Genomic DNA, 17,910 nt, shown 5'->3' with positions numbered 1-17,910 from the left:
GACCTATATCCTGCTCTTTTCCGCCTCAACGTTGCACGTGTATTTTCCTGTGGTATATATCTGCGTTGCCCTCAACTTAAGTAGAACACATTTCGTTGGCCTCCACGTTTCTGCCCCATAGACGAGTACGGTAAGATACAGCTGTCGTAAACTCGTGCCCCAAACAAGAGAAATAAAGCGAGAAATAAAGCGTAAAAGCTGTCGTTAAGAATTGGCATTCATTCAGGCGCGCAATCAGCCCCGCAGTTGAGCAACTTAGGAAGGCGCTTAGATCTCTGTTCACAACAACGTCGGACCACGCCACGCGCAGATACGAGCACATTAGTCCACTGAAATCTGCAGGAACAGTTAAGGAAAATGGGTTCGTGCTGAAACTGCACTTTGAGTTTCCGGTGCTCTGATGAGCGGCTGCCTTCAGGACGACAGCGGCACATCCATTTCCAGCGGGGTGAAGTCACATCTTTCTCTTCAGAGACGTTTGGTGCGCTCGCCACGTCCCCTGGCGGTGAATCTCTTGGCTGCGGCTCCGGCTTCTCCGACGGCAAGTCCGTCGGACGATGGGTGCCGATGTCGCGCCGGGAAGCAGCGCTTCTCGAGCAGGGAGGCCATCAGGGCGATGGGCCTCTCGAACACCGCGTGCAGCGCGAAGGCCGCCGCAAATGAGGCGGCGCAATTTCCGGCCACGACGGTCATCTGGAAAATAACGTTGCGTTCTTTACTTTTTGTTTTTTTTTTCGTAGGGCCGCCCGCACATCGCGCAAGACCACCCTTTCTTAGTGTACTACAGCAGCCGTCTTTCCTTTCTTCTTGACGCCTAAGTTTGCCATCTTTTTTTTTTATTTCGTCGTAAACCCGGCATACGTGGCTTGCGCGTCAGCGTTGCGGAACGCCCATAACGTTGCCGTGGGGACGAGTTTTATTAAAGCCCCGACTGCCGTAGTTACAAGTGCCCATATAGCCTGTAGTAAGCTCCCTGCGTAGAGTGCGGGTAAGCGTCTCCGGGATTGCTCGTTGGCGGGATGAATTGGAGTGCTCTCCGCGGCGGCTGCACAGCGGCGGTGCTCTCTTTCACGAGCGCCGTGTTTAAGTGTTCCTAGTGCACTTTTTCGGCAGTGTTACAGGGGTGATCATGACGTAAGAATGTCTGAAAGGCTTTATCTTAGGGAGCTTTTTATTTTTCTTGTTTTCTGTTATGGAACTTGTTCGGGCTTAACGGTGTTCTTGATTAGCCACCAGAGTGTAGTAAACGGAGTGTACACAGCGTGCTGCAAACCGCCTAATGTACCTTTACTTGGCAGAGGTTTAGTCAGCGGTGTGTATTACCTCGGTCGGTACAAGAGTCGTGATAGGATTGTGTTCAGAGAAATGGTTCCGAAGCTTGGCCTACGGAATTGGTTCGACTTTCGTTTACTGATATCTCACTGGCTGCTAAACTAACGCACGTGTATTGGGTTTCAAAGCTGCCTTCCTCATCGCAGGCAGTGCAGTGTTTAGAGGATCTTGCGCTTACTGCTCGCAGTTATTTTGCTATGAAAGACACAAAGCGTACTGATGTTTATTTTTAAGCCTCGTGAACTTGTGTCGTCTAGACGTGCACAATCACGGAGCGCCTCCGATGACATGCAGCGGTATATGTCGGTCCGAGCGAGATTGGCATTTATTCTCACACCGCTACAAAGCTCTGTGTCTGCCGCAGTGTGATAGAAATGGTCGTTTCCGCAATCCCCCAGTGCTGACTGAGCGCAAAGAAGCTATCCCCGTGCCGGCTCCAACAACTTGGCAAACGTGGTCTAACATTAATGGAGGCGGAGACATCGGCCGGTCTGCGAACCTTAACAGAAATATCCGAACCCAAGGGTGTATTTTCATTTTCGGTACTCCACGTAAATTTACTGATTGCTGATTCACGCACTATTTTGGTAAGTTCTGAGGCATTAAAAGGAAACTAGAGCTTTTTTCTTTTTTTGCTAGTGAGAGCAGTACCGAACGCTTCGGTTCATATGAAAAATTTGGATATCGAGTGTAAGCAGAGAACTGATAAAGGAATTAATAGTTTTTTTTTTTATCAAGAGCTGCAGAAGCAGTAAGAGATATTAAAGGTGGTCAGCGGACTGCTTCACTCAGTTTGTTCATATTTACAGGGAAAGTAAATGGGAGGTTGGTACCTTGTAACGGCACTGGCTACTTTTTTGCACATACTTGAAGAAACCACTTGTACTAAGAACACAAAGGTGCGCAACACAGCTGCAAATTATGGGAATTTTTATTTTTAAATCATTTTCAATCTAACGATCTAACATGCACACAATGTTTACAAAGGATACTCGAGTTGTTCATTCGTTCGCGTTCAGCTGTGCGCAGGCGTGAGCTAAAGGATATAGACCGCGAAAATCGCCGCAGAACTTCTTTTCACCTCAATCTGATGGCATGTGCCCATTATCGAGGTACTCGCAGAGCGTGCTCCCTAATATGCTGGACTGTGCGCTTGGGCATTTCAGTCAGAACCGAATGTTTCGGCAGAAAAGCCGCAAGGAACCACTGTTCAGCTCGGCAGGGGACTGGTTGCCTGGGAGAGCCATTTAGCACGTACGAGTTGTTTTGCTAGCAAATCTCTACCACAAGCCAGTACTGGTGCACTGCTTTGCACGTAGGTTCAGTATTCAGTGCTCAACGCACGGCTTTCGCTCCACTGTGGTCATCTTCATGTTCTATGCTGCAGAGCGAAATCTATAGTACCTGGTTTCTCGTGACGAACTGAGTCTAATGCGTAAGCGTCGCCACCTGTTCCAGTAAACGAAAGGTAGAGAACTGTTGTGCGCCGCTTACAAAGTGTTAAAGAGCGCGAAATGTGCCGAAATTTATCATTCACCGGATTTTTTGTTCAGAACCGCGTCTACGCGAGTATACCGAGGATGTTGTTCGTGATAGCGACTGACTGCTAAATACGTTAGAATGTGCTAAATCAAACGCCATTGAGAAGTGAGGGAGCAGCTTGTTGCTTTTGATCCTGCTGAAAAAGATTTGCCCTACGAAAATATGTTGATTAACGGGTCATCATATAAGGTAGGTCACGCTGCACATATATCTACAATACGCAGGCACACGCTGTTTGAAGTCACTGACAGGCAGACCCGCCCCGCTTCCGTGACATTTCCCGTTGTTCCCACGCCTGTGAATATAATACACGCCGCGCGGAAAAAAAAATGAAAAATATAAAATTGCGTAGGCTTACCATGAAGTAGTAGCCACCGTTAACTCTGCCGGGAAAGTTAATCCACTGGTAGTAGAGTATGAAATCATGAATTATGTAAATGCTGAACGAGAGCCTGCTTATTGGGGCCCAGCCGGGCCACGCCAGCACATTGGTCAAGAATCCTGCACATTAACAGGGAAAAGTGGGACGTGGAGAAAAGTGTGCTCAATCTTGGTCGTTTCTGAAAAGAAATGTCAAGCATTTCGCGCCCGGTCTGCAGCAAAATCTAAGCAAATTGATAGTGCATCAGCGGGTTAGTTTGCAAGTGTGCATTTATATCCTCATCTGTTCATAGTGATCACGGTAAAAGAGTATACAGTAATGCATGTTTTGTGGTCTTGTCAACGCAATGGGATGACGTGACTACATGTACAAGAACCTAATGTTAACCACGTGTGAAAGACCTTAATGTAGATAATTTCCAATCGGTCATTCGATCACCTAGAGGTGCTCATAGCCGGTGGGACTTCAAAGCCTAAACGCTTTGAAAGAATATACACACACACACACACACCAAGGAAATTTGATACTGCTATGAATAAGCTTTCACACCGCTGCATACATTGAGCCTGCATTGTTTGCCGACCCTACGGAAGCTGCCGCACTCGGGAAAATTTGTCATTTCGAGGATTTATTTTATTTTATTTATTTCTTATCAATCAAGAATAATTTAAGACAAGCATCAATAATAAGCTTCGAAGAGTTATCGCACATGATAGCATCTGTATCGACAGAAACGTTTTTGCTAGGGCACGAGGTACTTTCCTGTATCGAGCGTGAGGAAGAGTGGGAGAGGGTTTCATATGCCCCACAAAAAGCCCTATCAAGATGAATGGTTAAAGGGGAGGGGTTTTGGTGCGCCTTCTCGGATCCCTGGTTTGAATACACGCCTGCACGGCAGCAATAACTAGCAGTACAATTTTCAGTAGTAGTTCCGGTGTCTAAATGCGTTGCCCTCAAACAACTACAAGTCAGTATTTTTGTTTAAAGGTGTCCCCTCTGTCGCATGAAATAGTCGATATTATTCGAGACCTAGCAGCACGAGGAGCTGGGAAAGCGATACAGCATTCCTTCCGTTCCATATTATATTGCCCGCAGTATCAGAGGTCGCAGTGTTGAACGGTTATGGATAAGGCGGAATGAGCGGCTGCAGCGCCGACATATGTGGTTGTGCGCGTCGTATAGTGTTCAGACACCATAACTAGCCCCGGCGGTTTAAAAGGCTGGGTATGTGAGCGTAGTACGGTAGCACGGTGGTGAACTGGCATTTGCACTGGAACTTCCACAGACGAGAGGAGAAGCAATTGGTACGTTAAGACAGAAGAAAAGAAATGGTGGCCCCGACAGCGGCGGCCGCTTTTTGGCGGAGGCGAAAGGCAAAGCCCTCGTGTGCTCTGCGATGTCCGTGCACGGTAAAGAACGGTGGTCTAAATTCCCGAAGCCCTCCACATGCGGCGTCTCTCATAGCCCGATTCGATTTGGACATTAAATGCTAAGACCGAACCAAACTAAAGGGAATGAAAAATAAAGTGTTGCGGCTGCTACCACGTAATGTAACGTGCCTAAGCCGTGGTAAAGAAAGGATGACGAAGTTGCGCAAATAATAATATTGGCGAAAATTGATGATTGTGTGGCTCCGCCAGCTAACTAGTATCGTGCGATAGCGTATTCGAAAGCCACGTTAAGGTAGTGATAAAGAGAGCGATTTTACGGCGTCAGGCCTTCACCTTACGAGAGACATGAGATATCTGTGTGTTATTTATCCATCGCACATGAATAGAAGTTGACCAATACAAATACATGCGGTGCACAGAGCAAGAGAGGGGCGCAGTTAAATACACTTTGTGATCGGCTACGGCGGTGGTTATTGTGTCCTTGAGAATACTGTGCACACCTTTCTCATTTCAGTATTTGGTTGCTGTAACGAAGAACAAAAAAAAAATAAAAGATTGTACGCGGACTTAGTCGATAACATGATTATGCCTATGCCACTGTATAGGACGGAGAACTGTGGAGGCCCATGAAAGGATGTATGGCAACGAGTCAAAAACACGGTCGTAAGGTCTACTCTTAAAACATTTTTCTTCCTGCTGCATTATAACAGCATTTCTGTTAAGACATGACTTGAACAGAAAAGAGTCTGCGTACCATGTACGACTCACTGCTTGCTGTGTAAACAAAAAAAAAAAAACAGCTGAACTTACCATGATTGGTTTTTGGAAAGCCATCTTTGATTAGGATTTCTACAGCGTACTCTAAAGAAAAAAATAACTTCCAATTTTGCCGAATAGAATTTGATACCTGCCGGTTTGAAGTGTTGAAGGTACACCGTTTGATATGTTTATGGTCCTGGGCCTTCAAGGTGTGTGGAAGACGAGAAGGGTTATTCGTCATGCAGATGTCAATGTGGGTTCGAGGCGTGCTAATTTGATTGAAACTGTTTCCTTCGTTAGAGAAGTGTACCTAGCCCAGATTTAACCCCCTTAGTAGATGAAGATTCTTGATGACCTAGCACGCCTGAAGAAATTTTAATATTACCATGTATTAATTAATGTCTGATGCTGATGCATCTTTCATATTGATCTGTATGCCCGGGAAGGGCACTCATTCGTGAAGGTTCTGTATATTATATTACTGCGTACACTTCATTTGACCAGCATCCGTTAGCACTTAAGTTACCCGCTCTGTCCGTGAGGCAGGCGTAGATAATCCAGGCAATGCCCCCGCAGAAGAGGGAGCGTGTCGTGGCAGCGTAGATGGCCGTAGCGGTCCTGGACGGCAGCTCGTGCCCCGTCCACATGATGGTGCCGAACAGCGAAATGAAGATGCTTGCGAGCGCTACCACCCACAGGAGCACTACCTTACGCTGAGGAAGAGAAAAAATGGGAGGGATTTTTTTGTGTCATCAGGGCCTGCCCACTCCATTGCTTGAGTAAGGCTAACGAATGGTTTCTCAAGAAAGGCACATGTTATAACAATGCAGCAAACACGGCATTCTGTATCTTTAGAAGTATTTTAGAGCCGGCAGAAGTGGGGCGGTTGTAGCTCTGCTCCCAAAGTTAATTTTTGAGAGCTCATCCAACCTTGCTGAGCAACATGCGGGACTGAAGGGTGGTTCAAGAAGACGGTAGCGGATAAGGCCTCTTACACTTCTGTATTTATTCCAAAACCCTCGGTAGCGTTGTTCTGACACGTCAAAATATCTGTGTTCATATTAATGCCAGGATAACGTTACACGTCCGTAAGCATTAAACGAGACTGGCAAGCAATCTTACTCACCCTGGAAAGCTTTCTTGGTGTGTTTTTCGTGTAGTAGTAGCCGGCAATAATTCCCGTGCAGTAACTGGGGATGTGCGTGTACGGCATGTAATAAACTGGGCCAGCACCATCGTTCCTGTTGGAGGCAGAGTGAAGTCATTGGGATCTGATGGAATGCCTTCATTCACTTTCATAGTAAAATGGGGTTTCTGTGGTAACTATTTATTGCAAACACAAACTAGTCCTGTAACCATCAACAATTCCTGCTATGTTTTAAATCTATTCCTCTTCTAAAGATGTCTTCTTGAAGGAATGATCATGCATTGCGCACGCTCATGATTCTATAGCTATGATTCATGACATCGAGAATCACAAAAGCTGGCGAACAAACAACTCAGAATTTCATCTTAGCCATTACAAACGGCCGCTAACCTAATATCTCAACTATGCTCTGTACATAGGCAAGGATTGAGATGGTGAGCAGCTTCCTTCGTAAAAAAATGCTTGTCACAAACGAAAATTTTGGACAAATTCCGAGAAAGGCTTTTTGAACGCAGTTTCTCGCCTTGTGTATAACTATACCATAACGAGGAATATATCTGCAGGTCCTCCCTCTGTAGAAATGTAATTTATTGTCATTTCAGGCATTTATTTCAAGAATTGGTTTTATTGCAGTCCTAGTTACGCATTGCGAGCGCAGGAAAAACATTAGAAACAAACTTTTGCTCCGTTTTGGGAATTAAGATGATTTCTAACAATGGTTTCGTAAATGTGTCATACAATATTCGATTTGCCTCACTATTATTTAAAAACGCAACCATTGGTTTTCTATAGCAGAATTAATTGTGTTGTTGTAAGCCCAAGACAAATTTCACACGCAAAATTTTGCTATGCGTCGGAAGCTTAACCCTTTCTTTAGGCATTTCCTAAAGATATGTTACGATATTTCTCATTTTCCTGAAATACTGGTATTTTTTGGAAACACGTCTATTTCATTTGCTATGGTAATTACTCAGTGCGAGCGCACGAAACAGCTTTCAAAGTAAGCTTCCTCGTAAGCTTAGACCGTTCCACTCAATATGTGCATGCATAACAGTATCTGATAATATATCAGAGTTGCTTCACTGTATAAACTTGCCCGAGACAGCTGGACTTATGTTTATTCATTATGTCTACTGTACTGGTTTGAAAGAAAAGTACTAACCATAGGAAGAAGCATCGCGTACGTTTTCCAGCATAATCTTACGCATGAAGAAAGTTCGTGAATATCGTTAGATAAATAACCATCAACTCCTTCATATGAAATATAAACTCGTTTTGGGGCACACCGTGTTACGATGCCAGCAATCTGGGCCTCACACACCGCTATCGAAGTAGAGAGTTCGCACTTACTTCCCGAGTGCGGCGTAGTACAGAAGTCCTGGGCCGAGATCTTGCGTGTGGTTCTGGACGTATGTGATCAGATTCGACAATGCCATTACCAGGAAAATTGGCTTGAGGCTGCCGGTTCTACCAAGAACCCAAAGACGCAATCAATCCTCCATATTCAGGCACTGCAAATGGGCTTAGAGTCTCTAAATTACAACTGCAGTTAGGCACACCGGGAAGCCATCAGTGCATAAGACAGCGCAGTGACAACAAGAACAGCTGTCTACGTATGTTAGCAGCTCCACTGGCAGGAACAATTGAAACATTTTAACTAAATGTTTCACTTTTTGCACTCGAGCGCTTCTTTTACAGCAAAACTCTTCCTTGTCTCAAGGGCTTCATCTCATTTCCTGGTCGGGTTAGGTCACCAATAAGCACTGAATCAAATAACTTGCCCTTCCTAGTTCTCAACAGAATCGCATTGAAATGGCTACACTGGTGAATCTGTTCTTTTCTTTATTTTTGGCACTCAAATTTTCGAGTGCTTTTAACAGACAACATCGCGTGAAGGAAGCTCGGACGAAACACGGTCTTTTAATCTTTTCAATCAACTGCACGACACAACAAATTTCCCACTATAGTTGTACGGCTTTAAGCTGAAGTTCCGCCCACTATGTAAGAATAGATTCCGTCCTTGCAGTTCTGATAATGCTTAAATATGTGCTGATTTACGGGTGCGAAGCGGCTTCTAACTTTCTAATGGGCTGCTCTTTTTGGTAATGAGCATTGCAGATGGGAACGTTTAGCAGTTCGTAAATGAAAATTTGCAGTAAGCTTAGCATGCAGCTTGTATTGCTTCAGGCATTTTTGTTCTGACATACCATACCATAATTGAACCCGTGGCAAGTCTAGGTTAACTCTCAGAATTTTTGAATAAATCTAACTATTTGCTGGTAGGTTCTGTGCAATGACTGTGTACGACGCTTTCATCTTTTAAAAGGCTTTGTGGCCGATCTGTGGGCGACGTTTTTTTATTCTTTTTTTTTTCTCGTGTCCCCGAAAGAATGCTATTCATCCGACCACTTTTAATTTTCTTAGTACATGCATGTAAGGAGCACAAATGGGAGATTATAAAAGAATCTCTTGCCTTTTCAGCCGTCGTGCGAAGTACAGCATTATAGCAAACACTTGCAAATCTGCCCCTGTGTACCAGTGCTGAGGGCTGCACTAAAACATGAGAATACCAAAGAATAGTTACTTCGACTGTAGACACACAATACTTCACAAACTCCTGTGCTTTATTCGCGCTGCTAAGTTTTTTTTTGCAAATCTAAGTCAGAAATACGAAACTAGAGCTTCGTTTCTTTTTTCAGAGCCAGCGATGCTTTTCTTATTGTGCAGTTTTTAAGCTACATAACGCAGGCAAAGAATAGAGGCACAGCACGCTACAAGAAAGCAGTGTGAATAATTGCTACTAGTAGGAGATTCATGAACATTTTCTTGGTCTCTCTAACCATGAGATATGTCACATGTCAAGATGTCTTCGCTTCTGTTGCACTCTCTGGTTTATACGTATTAATTCATGTGATGTATGTACATCGAGTATAAAACTGTGTTACATGTGAAGTGGTTCAGTATGTATTTTTTATGTTTTTTCGCCGTTAGTTTTCATTATTATCCTTTTTTTTTTTTTGTATTGGCTGTTATGAGGACACGTGTAATCGTCTCCGTCTTTACCAATGTTTTCGGTTCGCCTATTCTGAAACAAAATTACTCTTTGTCTTGCTTCTTATCAGGGCTCCTCGGCCCCCATATTTCGAGGACATCGATCAGCTCATGTCACTAGCCGTTATCTCGAAGAAACCGCTAACGAAAGAGCTCCGTCTCGCCCCTCGTTATTTTATTTCCTATATCCTCAAGCATAAAAAGTCAAACTTGAGAAAGAGCAGCGCAATTTCTCCCTCCCTCCCTTTAAATGCGCGAGTTGGATACGTGCTTTTGTTTTGTCTGAGAAAAATGACTGCTGCCGTTCCGTGACGCTTCCACGAAGGCTGCTTTGCGCTTTCATCAGACCGCCGGGCGCCACCGCTGTGACACTGGGGCTGAGGACGGATGCCGGTTTCGGCTTGCTGGAGCTCGGCAGGGGTGATCCGTATTAATGACGAGAGTCTGTTGTTTTCCGTCGGGGACGGAGAGAGTCATTAATAAATCGAAAGGCCCCGCCGAACAGACCTCCGTGACAATAGCTCATGGGTCCAATGAGACACAAAAAAGGGGGTAGCGTTGTCAGACCGAAGCTTAGCGAATGAGCAGAGATTGCACTAGCTTACTTGTGCCAAACTAAGTTATTCAGAGCGGTATTTATTACGTCCAAAGCGGGTGCTAAAAGGGAGACATAGAACGAACAGCTTATCGAAGAGGGAGAAACGGTCATAATGCTTTTAATTATCTCCCTTTGTACAGATAGCGTCTGTTGGCAAAGCGCTACTGCCTCTCAGTACTCCGTCATAGGAAGCGAGCCAAGTCTCCGAAGTTCGAAGATCACGTATTCATGATCAATAAAGACTAAGCACGAATATCGACAGCTTCGCAAGAATTCTGCTGACACAGGATAGACAGCGCTGCACGCATTGCGAAGGTGCCTATGCCCATAGTGTTACCGAAGGTACTGTGATGTGCTTTCTCTCCGGACATGAAGCGAACTGATGGTGTTCGCTTGCCGCGGGTGTTTCTTGAAGACTGAAACAAATTGCTCACAGGGTTGGTATTCTGCACCTCCCCGAAGGTTTTCTACTTGGGAGAAATTATATCGCGGTATGCGATCGAAGGGAGATTGTTCGTAAATGGCAACTGCCCTAAGCGTGGTTAAAAATATCCCACGCAGTATAAACTTCGGAATATTATTTAATGTTTTGTTGTCCTCGCGTCCAACTAATTCCCAGTTTCTCAAAAAATGTTCAAAAGCTTTGCGAGACGCCGGCATGCGTCAGCTTTGACCAGGGCCTTAACGTTAACATTGAGACCACATAGGACGGGTGCGGGAATATGACGCAAATTACGCCGAGGATACTGAGACACCGTTGGCCAACGATTCCATGCCGAAGCCTATCTTTGTGCCTACGGTTGTCATCCATAGGCGGTTGTCTCGATCCAACAAAGTAGTTGGGAAACCACTGAATTTTTTGTTTAACGTACGTATCAGATCTGAAGTAAAATAGTACTCTTTTTGTGCGTATCAAGTCAAGGCAGAAAGCATGAAGTCATCTACTTGTCTTTGAAGTTCTGAGCTTTTCTTTAGGCTTATATTTCAGCGCTAATGCGAATGTGGACGCTGATGCTGCTTTGAAGGTATTCATTTTTGTTTCCTGCAGAATAATGCGCGCTGTATTATTTATCCCGATAATCACTATAAGACTGATCCTTGTCAAATACCAACAACAAAATATAAAAAAAATCCCCAACGTTTGCCTTCGACTCGTAGACTGTCAGCTCCTTTAAACTCTAATAACGAGCCCCTCACTTTCCTTTCAATTGTCTGCATAATATATATATATATATATATATATATATATATATATATATATATATATATATATATATACACAGCGAAGTGCGCACTTCATTTAACGAAACATTTTTATTGTACTCGACATTTCGATCGGGGAGCCGATCTTGAAAAGATCGGTGCCACGATCGAAACGTCGAGACCAATAAAAATTTTCTTTATTTTTTTAATGAAGCGTGCACTTCACGGCCACGTACGTATACGTTATGTTCTCGCCTATCTATCTATCTATCTATCTATCTATCTATCTATCTATCTATCTATCTATCTATCTATCTATCTATCTATCTATCTATCTATCTATCTATCTATCTATCTATCTATCTATCTATCTATCTATCTATCTATCTATCTATCTATCTATCTATCTATCTATCTATCTATCTATCTATCTATCTATCTATCTATCTATCTATCTATCTATCTATCTATCTATCTATCTATCTATCTATCTATCTATCTATCTATCTATCTATCTATCTATCTATCTATCTATCTATCTATCTATCTATCTATCTATCTATCTATCTATCTATCTATCTATCTATCTATCTATCTATCTATCTATCTATCTATCTATCTATCTATCTATCTATCTATCTATCTATCTATCTATCTATCTATCTATCTATCTATCTATCTATCTATCTATCTATCTATCTATCTATCTATCTATCTATCTATCTATCTATCTATCTATCTATCTATCTATCTATCTATCTATCTATCTATCTATCTATCTATCTATCTATCTATCTATCTATCTATCTATCTATCTATCTATCTATCTATCTATCTATCTATCTATCTATCTATCTATCTATCTATCTATCTATCTATCTATCTATCTATCTATCTATCTATCTATCTATCTATCTATCTATCTATCTATCTATCTATCTATCTATCTATCTATCTATCTATCTATCTATCTATCTATCTATCTATCTATCTATCTATCTATCTATCTATCTATCTATCTATCTATCTATCTATCTATCTATCTATCTATCTATCTATCTATCTATCTATCTATCTATCTATCTATCTATCTATCTATCTATCTATCTATCTATCTATCTATCTATCTATCTATCTATCTATCTATCTATCTATCTATCTATCTATCTATCTATCTATCTATCTATCTATCTATCTATCTATCTATCTATCTATCTATCTATCTATCTATCTATCTATCTATCTATCTATCTATCTATCTATCTATCTATCTATCTATCTATCTATCTATCTATCTATCTATCTATCTATCTATCTATCTATCTATCTATCTATCTATCTATCTATCTATCTATCTATCTATCTATCTATCTATCTATCTATCTATCTATCTATCTATCTATCTATCTATCTATCTATCTATCTATCTATCTATCTATCTATCTATCTATCTATCTATCTATCTATCTATCTATCTATCTATCTATCTATCTATCTATCTATCTATCTATCTATCTATCTATCTATCTATCTATCTATCTATCTATCTATCTATCTATCTATCTATCTATCTATCTATCTATCTATCTATCTATCTATCTATCTATCTATCTATCTATCTATCTATCTATCTATCTATCTATCTATCTATCTATCTATCTATCTATCTATCTATCTATCTATCTATCTATCTATCTATCTATCTATCTATCTATCTATCTATCTATCTATCTATCTATCTATCTATCTATCTATCTATCTATCTATCTATCTATCTATCTATCTATCTATCTATCTATCTATCTATCTATCTATCTATCTATCTATCTATCTATCTATCTATCTATCTATCTATCTATCTATCTATCTATCTATCTATCTATCTATCTATCTATCTATCTATCTATCTATCTATCTATCTATCTATCTATCTATCTATCTATCTATCTATCTATCTATCTATCTATCTATCTATCTATCTATCTATCTATCTATCTATCTATCTATCTATCTATCTATCTATCTATCTATATATATATATATATATATATATATATATATATATATATATATATATATATATATATATATATATATATATATATATATATATATATATATATATATATATATATATATATATATATATATATATATATATATATGTGCGTATGTATAATTGGAGTACCAATATATATAGCAGTAAACTATGAACTGCGATCGCGCGTACTGACACGAAAACGGTGAAGGTATTCGTGCAGTCGTATATGTATGAACCTAATATGTACTTGCAATGATTTCTTCATAAGGTACTCTCCCAAAAATTTGCGAAACATAATTTTAGACAAAGCTGCTAAAGGTCAAAAAGGTGAGGCGTCAAAAAACATTCCTACACAAAATCTCCTTCAGCGGCATGAATTTTCGACCTTCTTACTGGTTTAGAGACTGCGCTTTTCTTTTGGCACATTTTTTTAAACGGTGGAGCTACTACAGTTGCTTTCCCCACTTTCAATTAATTGCATGCGTGGTGCACGAAAGATGTAAGTCTCGTATCATAAGCTGGTCAATGACTGCCCTAAGAATTTTGCGTGCGGTTTCTTCGGATCAACATTTTGCCTGCCTCCCGAGTACTACATGATTGCATTGAGCAGGATTAACAGGTTCCCTGTCCGCACTACCGAGCCAGTTCGCTAGGGTGCTCGCTCTAGACAACCTAGTACCTGCGCTTGAAATCTGATTTTCTTTGGCTTTCTTTTCTTTCCTCTTTAATATTGTAGTTCTTTCTTTTGTAGAATTTTTTAAAGATCAGTGTATGGATATTTATGTCTGTTGCTAATGCCACTGCGCTCGCATCTTCTTTTTTCGTGTGTTTGAGTGCTTCATTAATGTGGCAAGTTCCACTTTGGCTAATCCTGTTGGCCCTGCATAGGAACGAACTGCTTCCCACTTGTGGATCTATATAGAGTGATCCTGTTTTAATGAAGTCCCTACTGGAATAAATCACGCGGATGAAAAACAGTATGTCACTGGAAAAGAAGGCCTTGAAAACCAATCAAAGAGGGAGAAATGGAGCTACCGAACGCCTCGACAAAGAAGGGATTTGTGTCGGAAAACCGAGGAAACATTGCTGACTCGCTGTGAGAATAAAAAAAAAAAAAAAAAGAAAGGAGCAAGTCAACGAAAAATAAAGCCCATTCTTTTTCATATGCACGATTGAGGCTAATATATTAAAGTTCGCTGAGACAGATTGCAACATAGGATCTCGTGCGCCTGCTGCTTCTGGCCGCACGTGCGACAGAGCCTGTTGCTACGCGCTACCTCCATCCGCAGAGCTAAAATTCGGAAAGAAGTTGCGGCAGGGTACTCGCGTTACTTAGTTGCTGTGTGTGTGTGTGTGTGTGTGTGTGTGTGTGTGTGTGTGTGTGTGTGTGTGTGTGTGTGTGTGTGTGTGTGTGTGTGTGTGTGTGTGTGTGTGTGTGTGTGTGTGTGTGTGTGTGTGTGTGTGTGTGTGTGTGTGTGTGTGTGTGCGTGCGTGCGTGCGTGCGTGCGTGCGTGCATGATTGATTGATTTATAGGAAGGTAAAGGCGCGGTAACTGTCTCGCTTGTTTTCTGTTGACACCACAACCGCGCCGTAAGGGAAGGGAGGAAGGTGGGAGTGAAAGTGGAAAGAGAGAAAGAGGAGCCATAGTGGAGTGCTACGGAGTAATTTCGACCACCTGGGGATCTTTAACGTGCGTGTGCGTGCATGCGTGCGCGCGCCTTTTCAGAAATCCACGTCTGTGTGAATGTGCGTTCTTAGGAATTACAGTAACTAGGTCCGGGTGCTCGCATTGAAGAATGTTTAGAATGAACGAGGGGGTTAGTAAGAGTGGCGCTTGTCGCGGTAACTTACTATTGCGTCTAGAGCGACAAAGTTTATCATTCCCGAGAGGTAGAACGGCCAGTTTTGGGGGAAAGCCTTCCTGCGGAGCTCGCTGAAGTAGGCCCAGAGAGGGCCGTATCCCGACACGGGCGTCATTTGATGGAAGCAAGCCGTCACGATTACGAGCGGGAACAATCTGCAAGGTATGCGCCACAAATTAGAAAGAAAAAGAAGCAATAAAGTTCGGCAATCCTGACTTAGTGTGAAGACGTATCAAAAGCAAAGAAGAAATTACTTCAAATATTACATCAAAGGTCGGTGTCTGGTAGCAACGCTGAATATTCTTTTTTCCAAAATCTCAAGGTGCTGCTTGCGATCACATGTACAGCTCGACAAAAGACAAGACAACTACGAAGTTACATTGCACAACATACAACTATACAGAGTGCACACTTCAGGAGACACGATTTGAATGCGCGAGCAGTCACTTTAAAGGCAAAGTAACCGGTAAACATAATGAGCAATGCATAATAAGGAAACAAAACAAAAGAATGAGAAAGAAGGATTTGAAAGCATGCACATGCACATGACCTCAAAAACGGTTGTCCGGCTGCTGACGAAATCAGGTGGTGAAAAAAAAATATAATCGGAAAAAAGAACACTAGCAATGTAATGGGCACTTAAGAGGCACCGATGAAGAAAGGAGCAGGTATAGTGTATACTAACAAGTAAACAGCTGATTCTGTATCATCATCATCATCATCATCATCATCAGCCTGATTATACCCACTGCAGGGCGAAGGCGTCTCCCATATTTCTCCACTTAATAATACTAAAGGATGCCGCCGTCCTTGAGGAATGACTTCAGCCCCGCAAATCTTCCTTTTTACAACGTAGACGTCGGCCCCATGCCCAACTGGCTTTTGAAGGTTGAACGGCCTTTTGTCAAGAGCGCTCAAGTCCACCTTCAATCCTTTCCTGCAATCTTCACTGTTTGTACGGCCATTTCTGCGCAGAAATTTTTAACCCCGCGGTGATCGAGAGGTGAGAATCTTTCCTCACACCAGATTCTTGTCTATGAATAACACGAACCTCACACAACGTTGAAAACTGTTACGCGCAAGAAGTCTGCGCCAGTGTGCACTGTTAGCTCTTAAGGTGCTCGCATTCCACATAACACTGTTGAACCACAACATTGTGAAAGTTGTTATTCATAGAACGTATGCCTAATAAAAGGGCTAGGAAGCTGAGTTAGTAAAGGCTGTACAGACAGCGAAGCCATTCTTTCAGCGAGGTTGTTTGACGGCGGATGACGTGGCTCAAAATGCGATAAGCAGCATAAGTATATGTTAGACTGCGCCACTGAGCGGAAAGTGTTCGCTCCAGTAGCTGACACTGCTTCAGGTACTGCTGGCGCAGGTAGGACAAATTGTGCTTAAATGAAGCAAATGTCGGATTCAGAACAGGCTCTTTCATTTTGCTTTCAGACTACTGCTGAAGAGGCCTCATCAACGCGGAAGCGTGTGATGCGGTTGAAGGATCACTATCTGAATCCTCTACTTGATTACTTGTATTTATCCGAGCAGGCTTCTTTAGCATGATCATGTAGGTCCCAATTTTAGAAGTACGTCGTTTGTCACGGTACAATGGATTCAGGCGAACTGGATTCATTGTTTCCAGATCAGGAGGGGGCCCAATTTTTAAAGATGACTGACCCTATTATTGCATGATGTCGGAAATTCGGAGAGGCTGTATTTTGAGTGCAACCCGAGAATGCAGCGGTACAGTTACCATCACTTTCGGATGCTTAGGTTGCAGTTGAGACTTGCACTGGTTGCTCTCACTGCTATCCAAACAAATTATGCACCGGCACCGATGCACGACAGTTCTTTGTCTTGTGTTCGATTCGGCGATACTTGAAGCAACGAAGTGATTGGCTAAACTACTCTTCCGCATTATAGCTACTGAAGCCCAAGTGAACTCTTTCAGGCATAAAATGTTCTTCTCTAAGAAATGTATGGGGGCGGAATTCCACCGTTCCATCATTTGTGTGCTGGAATCTTGACTTTCGGCGAGGGAAAATCATTACTGCTTCACTCAAGAATTCTAGCTGTTACATTTTGCTATAGTGAAGTGCTATAGCGCTTATTGCTATACATGGCGGATTTTCGTGCCATTTTTATAAGTCCGCTTCAGTTATGAATGACGTGAAACCTAAGTCGGCCACATAAACCCGTAATAGTGTACTCTTAACTAACGCTAAAAAAAAAAAAAAAAAAAAAGGAACACAGAGAAGTTCCGACATTTGTTCATTTTGAAGGACGTAACCTTCTTTTATGCGTCAGGAACTATTTGTGACGAGGCTCTGCTTGAATTTACCTGCCATATCTTATGACATTTATTGCCAAGTACTCCAAAAACAACTATTGCATTGATGACTGCGACGCTTTCGCTGTACGCTATACCGCGAAATTCAATGCCAAAATGCCCCCCCCCCCCCCCCCAAAAAAAAAATAAAATAAAATAAAAAAAAAAGGCGGTGTAATGATGTCAGTCTCCATTTGAGGATCAACAGCCTATTGACTTGCTGACTACACCACGGAATGGCATTTCATTTATGCACGGAATGCTTCTAGACGCAT

At 42.1% G+C, this 17,910-nt stretch overlaps 2 protein-coding genes across 5 annotated transcripts in view; one reads left to right on the top strand and one right to left on the bottom strand.

Annotated features, from left to right (window-relative positions):
- The window catches only part of Dgk (diacyl glycerol kinase 1), a 523,491-nt gene that overhangs the window by 298,789 nt on the left and 206,792 nt on the right, over positions 1–17,910 (top strand). The window lies entirely within an intron of this gene.
- On the bottom strand, positions 324–7,989 carry LOC146185665 (nose resistant to fluoxetine protein 6-like). Its single transcript, XM_084605811.1, has 5 exons — positions 7,904–7,989; positions 6,533–6,647; positions 5,933–6,119; positions 3,233–3,375; positions 324–693 (listed from the first exon to the last, which is right to left on the bottom strand). The coding sequence occupies exons 1-5, from the start codon at positions 7,987–7,989 to the stop codon at positions 469–471; spliced, it is 756 nt and encodes a 251-aa protein (XP_084461937.1). The 3' UTR covers positions 324–468.

This window comes from Amblyomma maculatum, chromosome 6 (assembly GCF_055883805.1).
Source record: "Amblyomma maculatum isolate TAMU_Amacu chromosome 6, ASM5588380v1, whole genome shotgun sequence".
Taxonomy (NCBI): Eukaryota; Metazoa; Arthropoda; class Arachnida; order Ixodida; family Ixodidae; genus Amblyomma; species Amblyomma maculatum.
Note: the sequence above shows the minus strand (reverse complement) of the source record. Positions and strands in the feature narration are given on the sequence as shown.